Source organism: Strigops habroptila, chromosome Z, assembly GCF_004027225.2.
Source record: "Strigops habroptila isolate Jane chromosome Z, bStrHab1.2.pri, whole genome shotgun sequence".
Taxonomy (NCBI): Eukaryota; Metazoa; Chordata; class Aves; order Psittaciformes; family Psittacidae; genus Strigops; species Strigops habroptila.
In genome coordinates, this window is record NC_044302.2 from 68,327,041 (window position 1) to 68,337,484 (window position 10,444).

The 10,444-nt window shown below is 38.8% G+C and overlaps 1 protein-coding gene across 5 annotated transcripts in view; it reads left to right on the top strand.

Moving 5' to 3' along the window:
* Positions 1–10,300, top strand: part of PSIP1 (PC4 and SFRS1 interacting protein 1) — a 38,240-nt gene extending 27,940 nt beyond the window's left edge. For 4 of the 5 annotated variants that reach the window (XM_030470920.1, XM_030470919.1, XM_030470916.1 and 1 more), the window contains 5 exons: positions 1,177–1,247; positions 2,163–2,264; positions 2,967–3,186; positions 5,477–5,588; positions 8,162–10,300. In XM_030470920.1, the coding sequence (XP_030326780.1) occupies positions 1,177–1,247; positions 2,163–2,264; positions 2,967–3,186; positions 5,477–5,588; positions 8,162–8,225 (569 nt within the window). In that variant the 3' untranslated portion in view covers positions 8,226–10,300. The remainder of the gene's footprint in view (positions 1–1,176; positions 1,248–2,162; positions 2,265–2,966; positions 3,187–5,476; positions 5,589–8,161) is intronic. The other variant, XM_030470915.1, reaches the window with a different exon arrangement.
* The last annotated feature ends 144 nt before the right edge of the window (positions 10,301–10,444 follow it).

Consider the following 10,444-nt stretch of genomic DNA (forward strand, 5'->3'; position numbering starts at 1 on the left):
TACCTTAAATTTTGAACAAAATTATCTGCCTGCATAAGACAGTTTACTACTGAGGGTGTCTGTGGGATCTCAGTCAGAGATGTTTGATCCATGACTGCTTCCTTCAGGTCTCTGAAACAGTGCATTCTTGTTCTTCTACGTTCATTCGTTCTTCAGTGCATTAGAACAAGTCTTTGCTATTCCCATTTTACTGTCATTCAAGCTAATAAACCTCGATGATCCCTTCTGATTGTGAATAAGATACAAAAGTTCTTTGAACCAAATCTCTTTAGTTCTTTTTTCCTATCTCCTCAAAACACAATAATCTGAGGGACCTCTTGAAAGTATTTAGATACGACCTCTTACTAAGAGAAGGCTTCCTAAGCAAGAGGCTTAGATTCAGATTACTCTAGTCTTGTCTACTAAACCACACTTGAAAACTAACCTTCATAATGGTAAATCATTCCTTTTTTAGTACTCCCATCTTTAAGGGCAATCCAAACCACTGGCTGTAATTTGTAGTATAGTGCAGATCCAGTGGCGCAGACTCTAACCAACCCATTATTGGTGGGGAGTAGAAGTTACCAAACCCATCCACAACGGATTGGACTTGAAGAAGACTCTGTTTGCTTGGAGCATTTTTCAGAACCTGTACCACTTGTGTATTGGAAAAAGAAAAAAATCCAAACAGGCATTCAGCATGTGAATTGGAGACAAACATGTTTATTCATGTTTCACTCCTGCTGAGGCATGTGTACTGGGAGCATTTTATTTGGATGGATTTTGACTCTTAACTTGAATTATGTCCAATTTACTGAAAACAAATCCATCAATACCCAGGTGTCCAGACATTAAAGGTTTTCCAGCTTTTAGCGTTTATTGAAACTTGCTTCTAACCTGGCCCACAGGTAGAGGGTGACAGCTGTATATTGAAATAGAAAATTATGTTCAGTTTGTGACTCCTGAGGAGAAAACTCTGTAGGTTGCTAAGTGTTCAGTTTTAAAAAGCTGTGTACTTTGCTTCTGATGGTAAGCTGTGTGGTTTGTTTATGTGTGCACCTGCATCATTATCTGATGTGGAGTGCCTGCCCGTATTTTTCTGCATTCTGTGTGAAGTTCAGGTCTGTAGAAAGGTTTCTATAAAAACAGACCTCATGTGATTATCAAATATTCATGCATGCTATTTTTAATCTTCAGAAACATCAATGGATTCTAGGCTTCAAAGGATACATGCAGAAATTAAGAACTCCCTGAAAATTGATAATCTTGTAAGTATATATTCTTTTAACTGATTTATGTGTATAATTCCAGGAAATTAGGAATAGGAAATACTTGATACTTGGCATGTGTGTTTGTCTTTAATTATACTGAGAATGAATGGAATTTTGTCAGTTTGAAAGATAACTGCTGCTTAAATGAGGTTACTATGGACATTAAAAGATCAAAGTCAGCAAGAAAAAATGGATTTGTTTGAAAATACTGCATAATAAATAATTTACTGGAAATGTTCAGACAGAATTCTGTTAAGTGAAGCATCTGTGCTAGCTAAGCCTGAGCCATGCAGAAGCACCAGAAGGGCACAGTGAGTGTGGCAGTGGCAGACTCTTGGAAGGAAGGGAAGTCTTGAACCATCCTGATCTCTGCTGAAGGGACAAAATGGGGATTATACAGCAATCCAGGAAGCTTCTGGAGCGTGATAACTTCCAAACACATCATTACTTCCGGGTAATGACAGACTGCATAGTCTGTCATTCATCAAACTTTTAACTGAGAAATCTACAAAGATACGGTTCTGTATGTTAACTGAAATCCACTTAAGGTGCTTTGCTACCCTTTCAGTGGCAAGTCATTTGGGAAAAATCATGTATGGAAAAGGCTGATGATAGAGAACAGCTTCAAGCACAAAACTATTAGAATTGTGAAAGTGGTATAAAGCTCCAATTTGTATTTTGAAGGTGTAAAATTATTTTTAAGAATTGCCTTTTGTTAAGGAAGTAGCTGAAAGGCAACTGGTGGTCATTTTTATTTGCCAGTTTGACTGTATAGATCATTGTAAAGCTAAGCACATAGTCAAATTAAGGATATTATAGCAAGGTATAGCAAGGAAATAAATTTAGTATGGCTAATTAAGGACTATTAACATGTAAGTTAAGTCTTCAAACTATCTTCTTGTTTATATACAGGATGTGAACAGGTGTATTGAGGCTCTTGATGAGCTTGCATCCCTTCAAGTCACAATGCAACAAGCTCAGAAACATACAGAGATGATTCTGACTCTAAAGAAGGTGAGATCTGCAATGTTAATCACAGTAATCTGTGTTTTCTTAAATTGGTATCAGCACTATTTACTGCTGGAGTACTGTGTCCAGTTCTGGTCCCCACAGTTCAAGAATGGTGCAGACAAACAAGAGAGGGTCCAAAGGAGGGCCATGAAGGTTATCAAAGGGCTAGAGAACCTGCCCTGTAAGGAAAGACTGAAGGGGTTAGGTCTTTTCTTCCTGGAGAAGTCTTAGGGAGGGGGAGTGTTCATCACCGTATGCCAGCAACCTAAAGGGTAGCTACAAAGAGGACAGAGGCTCTCCCTCCCTTCACAAGGAGCCACATGGAGAAGACGAGGAGCAATAGGTACAAGTTGCACTGGGAGAGGTTTTATCTCGATGCAAAATTTGTTTTTACATTGAGGACAATCCTGCACTGGAACAAACTCCCCAGGGACGTGGTGGAGTCCCCATCACTGGAGGTTTTAAAGATGCAATTGGACAGGGTGCTTGATGACCTCATCCAGGTTCCCTCTCCCGCAAGGGTGGTCCAGCTGATGTTTCAAGGTCTCTTCTAATCTGGGTTGTTCTATGATTCTGTGATACTTCAGAGAGTGTAGAAGACTATGATCTCATTTCAGGTTAAATGAAGACTTTCATCTAGCACACAATGAAATTACATGGGTAAATTCCTAAGTGGAGCTTATGATTTTATTACTTTGATTTCAGATACGGAAATTCAAAGTTAGTCAAGTTATCATGGAGAAATCTACAATGCTGTATAACAAGTTCAAGACCATGTTTCTGGTTGGGGAAGGAGATTCTGTTCTTTCCCAAGTACTAAATAAATCACTTGCGGAGCAGAAGCAGCATGAGGAAGCCAACAAAACCAAAGAACAGTGGAAGAAAGGAGCAAACAAAAAAATGGAAAAGGAAAAGGACCAAACAGGTGAGTCACTGTGTTTTTAGCTTCTTATCATGTAAAAGACCTAGTCTCCATCAATTTCTGAGCCAGCTTAAAAAAGCTGTTGATGTAGGAATTCTACCCATCTGTTAAAACCTTTGCATATCTGACATAGTCAGGATAACTACAACTTTTAAGTTCAAGGGTTCATGTTTTCTGTGGCTATTCTACCTTTATTGCCTAAAGACAGAGGCTTTTGCGTGAATTTTAGCATTCTTGTACTTTGTAAGTTTTCTACTTTATTACCTTGTGGAATTTAAAAACAAAACCAGAGAAGTAGAATAACATACCACCTTCTGTTCCTTAAGTAACTTTCTGGTGCCTAGACTTCCACCTTTGGTTTAACTGCTTAATTTCCTTCACTAACCTCTTCCTGTATCATACATACAACAACCACTTACACGCTACCTCTGTGATGCAGCTTTAATAGTTCAGTCTGACAGTAAAGAAACAATCATCATTTTAGGGAGGATAGGCCTTTATGCCCTTAGCAGTACTACTGCAGATTAATCATGAGCATTTGCACAATTACAGCATGATTTCGAAAGACTCCCAGAGTAAGAATGCTCTACAGTAACTTAGGTCAGTTAAAAAAAAAAAATGTAGACGATAGATACTTGCATTTTTAAATAGAGGAACAAAATGAGATAAACACTGGAAAGCTGTGTGGCCAATGAATTTATATCCTTGATGATGTAGAAATTCTACCCACCTGTTAAAATTATTTACATCCTTGATCTCCACACACACTGGAAAGAAATTACATTTACTTTGAACTTGAATCCTAGGAGTGTTTCAGGAAATAGTTTAAAAGTTACACCACCTGGGTCTGGAATAAACAAATTACTGTAACTGAGGTGATGGAGAATGCCAAGGATTCAGAATAACCACAGTTGAAATGCCACTGTATTTGTAACTGCTAAGAAAGCTGGGAAGATAATAAAATCCAACCATTTTGTGGTGAGAAATGTATGATGTAGTAGAGGTTCCCTACAGATACTTCCCTAACCCAGTGATCAGCACAACACTTCAATGAAGCTACTCCAGATAAGGTTAACACTAGACTTCAAAAGAACGCCCTGAAATACCATGTTGTTGCCTAGTCAAATGGAGAATGGTAATAAGTTTAATGAGAGTAGGGTATATTCCATGGAAGTGGATTTTTGTTTATTTGCTACAAAGAGAAATTCTGGTTTCTTAGGTTTGTACTTCTGCTTTTTTGAAAGTGGAACCTCTGAACTCTTCCTGTCTTTACAAAGCACAATTACAGTATGTTGTACTTCAGCTGAAGTACAGCTTCAGACTATCTACTTTGTAACAAGGAATTACAGCATCCATTGTTTCATTGAATTCCTCCATGACATTCAAGTTCAGAACTGATTCTGAGCAACCTTAAATAGATCAACTATTAGAATGTCATCTCAAACCTTGTTTCCTTTTTAGCATCTCTTAGCCTGCAGGTATTCAGATGAGCAGTGTCTTGGTGGGTTTGATGATTTTTCTTGTTTTGTGGTTTTTTGTTTTTTTTTTTTTCCCCTTGGTTGGTTGGGGTTTTTTGTTCTGTAGCATGGTAGCTTAATGGAGGTTTGGCAGTTTTTTGTAAACCTGTAACTGCAAATAAAATGGGAGTGACTTAGTGACATTCCTCAGTAATTCACTCAAAATTCACTGGCTTGTAATAACATGTATTCATTACAGAAGTTTTAAAGGGTTAAATATTCCTGCTTTGACTTCACGAAGTACAGCTTCTACATACTGCTTTGTTTTCCTGCTTGACAATTGCATGCTGTAACTTAACACTTCTACTCTATTTTATACATACTGTTCGTTATATCTTGGTTATATATCTTGTTAGAGTTGAAAGTAAACAAGAATCCATGCAGCTAGTCTCCCTTCCAGTTATCCCCCAAAATTGTCTGACCAGGTTAGAGTGGAAAATGGAATTTACTGCTGAAGTATATTCTCTCAGTGCTCAGAGTATATATAAACATTAGTCCTGTTATCTGTAGCCTAGCAAGCACAAGAACAACTTGAAATTACATGGAATACATACACTGTTTATTCTCTCAGTGTTAAAATTATGGGATGAAGCTCATTGCATGGAGTTTTTGGAAGTTGAAGTTGTATAAGTTACTGCTTTCTGTATTGTTTCAGCTGCTGAGCATCAGCGTGAGGGGAAAACATTTATAGTGCTTGAGTTGATAAAGGTAAATTATCTTGGGCTTTTTATAGCACAGCTGTGCTGCCTGCAGTACTGTTTTCTTTCATTCTAAAGGTTCAAAGGTTCTGAATGGAGGGTCCGAAGCTCAAGACACCAGCCAGTCACAACAAACTGGAGAGAATGCTGAGGACAAGAAAGATAGGCATGAAGTTGGCAGTAAGAAAAAGTGAGTTAATAACCTTACTGAGCTAAGGATCTGTTCTGCTCTAGCAAAATGTAAAACAGAACAGCAGTAGGTTAAAGTTACTTAACCCTGTTGAGGTACTGTTTTCTTTACAGAGTTTTCTCTCAACTTTAGAGAATGATAATAGCATGTGAATCTTCTGATAAAGTTTTGAATGAGCATGTTGAAAGGTACTTCACTCACTGCTACAGTGGAGACTTAAAGAAAAAAATGGCAGGATGTCCTGCTAGGAGAAAACCTGCACGTCACATGGCTTTTTCCTGTATTTTAGACTACTTGATGCTATTAAATTGGAAGAAAAGGAGCCCTGAGCCAAGTCTTACAGAAACTAATGGGATTTATCAATTTTTTTGTGAAATCATATATTTTAATCAATAGTCAAGCCATTTTAATTAGTGTTCTATAGTGTTGCTATAGATTTGCGCAAATGCAGGTAAACTGCAGGCTTGAACTTTTAGACCTATGAAATCTCTGGACTGTGAACACTTCAGAGAGGTCGATGCATTTACCTTCTCTGTAAGAATGCTTGAAGTTGTCAGGAGGTAAGTACTTAAACCTTAACCTCACTAAAAAATGCTGGTTTGCAAAGAAGAACAAGCAATGAATCTCTTGTAGGATATGAGAAGTACTTAATAGAATTCAGTGAACAATGAGGAAAAGGCCTACAATTACCCTTGAGCTGAATTGCTTCGTTGAAGTACCACTTTCTTTTGTCTGAGCACTTCTGCAGCCGTACTTATTGAAGGAAGCTCTCCATTCATCAGAGTCTTCATTCAGGCCAGGAGAAAATGCAGTTGCCTGGTGTCGTGGTTTAACTCAGCTGGTAACTCACACCACACAGCCATTCACTCACCACCCACTTCCTCCCCCCGGCTGGAAACCCGGACACCGGTTGCTCTCTTGGCTGTCTGCTGAGTTAAAACTGCAAATAAATTGAATATTGACCGCTGTTTACAGTGAGGTAAAATTAAACAGAACAAAACAAAAAATCCCCTGCAGATGAAAATGAACGTGATATGTGCTGAGAGGCAGCCTCAGAACTACTGATTACACAGCTTTCAGAAGTGTCATTTGGGAGTCATTTGGTCTGAAAAGTGTTGTGGAAACATAATGAAGGTGCAAGCATAGGTTCCTAACACAGGTTACACAGCTTAGCACACTGCTTAAATAGGTGATTTGGCCAGGTCATGCCATGGTACTAGGAAGGGGCAACACCCGAGTTACTTGAAAGTGCTAGCAAGGCAGTAGAGTAATAATAGAATATATTTGGCCAAGTATTTAAAAATACATGACTACTGAACTGGTTCTCCAAGGTAGAATTTTCTTATAGCCTGCTCCTTTCCTTGTTCCTGCAGAACATGACCAACGTGAGGATTATTGAGTGGCAGAGGGACAGTCTCAGTCTGACTTGTTCTTTATGTTTGTGATTTAAAAGAATTAAGAATATTTGGGTGTACACATGACACTGCAATGGGCATTGGTCAGAAGAAACTCAAGGCTGATCTTCAGATAGTTATGCAACATGCCTGGTAAAGGCTGTTGACTATAAAAAGTGTTTCAAACAAGCAACTTTGAGGCAAGACAGTTTATATTTTTAAAACTTCAGTAATTGTGATTTTATCTGTAAAACTTGCAAGTATATCTTCCATGAATGAGGTAGTGGGGGTGACATGTTCTGCTAAAACATTTATCTCTTTAATTGTGTGTGGTATTTCTACAGCCTTCAACTCTACACTCCAACCCATTCTTCTGCTTACCTAAGCAAAGAAACAGGCCCACTTTACAAGTTATTTTTGTGTGGCTGTTTGGGTGCAGTTGTACTCATTGCTAGCTCTCAACTGTAAACCAGAGTTTGTAATGCATTTTGCAAATACCCTGCATGTTAAGAAATGCATCCACATACCTGTGCTAAATTCAAGCAAGCTACAGACTGCTGTCTGTCCATCATACAAAATTCCTTTTATTCAGTATTCTTCATACATTTTTATTTGCAGTACTCTGTTACTAAGAAGTGAGAAACCAGTAACCAAACCAAGTATGAGCACATTATCAATGTTCAAAGCAAGATGGTACTTCAGAAATTTTGGAAGACAGCAGTTGTGTAACCTAATACTTCTAAAGTGATTGGCACTTAAGAACATCTTTCTGTTCTCATTTGGTAAAAAGATATACTGCTTCCAGATGATTATTCCCAGCTACTAAGCAAAATTACAACTGGTGGGGTACGTTAAACTGGAGTGCTCCTTGAGCTGACCGGCAGAGTAGGGAGGACTGCCTGAATGGAACATAGACTTCCTAAGGACTGCGTTTCACAGCCGGTCACATACATCGGTGTGGTTGATGTTAGTTGCTGCCTGCTTAGCTTTGCATATGGGTAGTGGGGCAGTTGCCGGAAGAAGACCGCTGGCACCTCCGCCTGCTTCGGTCCTTCACACTCCATCTACTGCTGCATGTACGTCAGCATCACTTGCTCCAGACTGCACAAATGCATCTGGAGCAAGTCTTGCTCTCTGCGTTTCTATATGGTCATTAACGTTGCTTTGTTTTGTTTCTAGGACGTGTGGTGAAGAGAGGGAGCTTGAAAAGCCGGCAAAGGATCCTGCCTTTGAAAGCAAATGATACCACTCCAGTCTTTTTTTTAAAAATACACATAAAGAGGATTGTTAAGTTTTGCATTTGAAATCTATAGACTGCTGAAAGTTCTAAGTAATTTTATAAGCATAGTATTTTAAAGTTAAATTTTGTGGAATAAAAGTCTCTTTAACCATGGTTTAAAAGTATTTAAACACTTCTGCCAGTAGTTTTGCCCAGTATTAACAGGTAACACGTTTCGATAGATGAAAATTGGTTAGAAGACAAATACTTACATGTTACAGGACTTAGAGTGATAGTATATTTTTACCTGACTACTGTATGTTTGTCTAGGTAACAGCAGGGAAAAGTGTAAATACTTTTAACTGCCCACTTGCTTCATTTGTCTAAAACCTCTTGTCTTCCTATGACACTGACCTCTGTTTGTGCATAGTTTTTCAACTCTTGTTGGGATGTCTTTTCACTGTGTTTTGTAGGAGTTGAGAGCAGCTTTTTTATAGCCGTTAAAATGTTAATGTACGAGTTAAGTATACTTAATCACCTTTTTTAAAGAAGTTTAGTTCTGTTCTTGCAAAACTTGTTGTGCCAATTTACTGCAATGTGACTTTATGGTATGCTTTTGGTATAATAAGTATACTAGAAAGAAACATAGTGTTCCCACAGAACCTGTTGATTCACATTGGTTAGAAAACAGTCTTAAACACTTCATAAAATTAAAGAATTTAAACTGATAAAAAAAGGCTTGTATAGACAAAAACATCTAGAGGAATGACAGGTGTCTGGGTTTAGTTCTATTTTGGTTTTATTGCCTTGACATTAACTTGGGGATTTTGAACTTGCATTTTAGCAGAAACACTGGTGGAGTATGTTAAGAACAACTCCTAAAGGCATGAAAGGGAACGTAACAGCTATAACGTCCTCTGAAAATTCTTTCTTGAAACATATGCTTTGCCTAACATCAGAACTAGAAGTAGCTTGTATATGACTAGAAATCAGTATTTGTCAGAGGCCAGCTAGGTTAGAAATTAGAGTTTAATAGTTCTAAAAATCTTGTTATGGGGATATTAGGGGAGATGAGGGTGTTCCAGGTGTACTGATCACCTAGTACTGCATTGCCTTCAAGGCAGCAACAGAAAACCAGGATTACAGCCTGGTAGAGACCAGTACTTTAACTCATACTGTTCAACAAAGAAGAGTTTCAGTACTGCAGCACAACCAAAACAGCAGGACATTACATCCTGAGAAGTCCCATTATTTCTGGTTGACAGTCCTTGTAAACTGCAGCCCACCTGGGTTTGTTCTTTTGTTCTCAGCCAGGGTAGTATGGAGAAAGGGATTTCTCATACATTACAAAAAAGGGATTTTCTCATTTCAAGTGCAACATTTCAAGTAAAGGTACAACCTTTACTTCCATTTGCAGTTCCGCTCTTGCAGTAGTGCTAAGCAGCTGGATAGTCAATAATGACAAAAAGCAATTTCAATACTTAGCAGCATTGTCACGATCAGGTGAGGGTCAGTAACTTCAGCACTCCTGTTTGCAGAACCTGAAAGTGACAGATTTATCTTCCTATCCTTTTTCTGAATATCATTTATCTCCTATGCAGACAGGCTGAGAGAGTTGGGCTTCTTCAGCCTGGAGAAAGCTCAGAGGAGACCTTATAACAGTCTTCCACTACCTGAAGGGGGACTACAAGAAATCTGGAGAAGGGCTTTTTACAAGGGTATGTAGGGACAAATCAAGGTGTAATGGCTTTAAACGGAAAGAAGGTAGATTTAGAATGCATATTGGGAAGAAGCTCTTCCCTGTGAGGGTGGTGAGACGCTGGCACAGGTTGCCCAGAGAAGCTGTGGCTGCCCCATCCCTGGCAGTGTTCAAGGCCAGGCTGGATGGGGCTTGGAGCAACCTGCTCTAGTGTCAGGCGTCCCTGAACATGGCAGGGGGTTGGAACCAGATGATCTCAGCGTCCTTTCTAACCCAAACCATTCTGTGATTCTGTGAAACTGAGAATGTTTTTTTTTCACTGAAATCATGCACCGCTATGAAGTAACTCCTCATTCTCCATCTGCCAATTCTGAAACTATTAAAATTTTTTTCCCTAGCACTAGTCTTTTTGCTGCCCTTGTTTGTGTGTGTTTGTTTATGGATTCCCCTTGCCCCCCCCCCTTTCTTCCTAATAGACAAGAAGAGAAGTTTTAGGATCACAGTCCTAACCTCCCTTTCTCTTAACTTGAACAGTTTCAGTAAC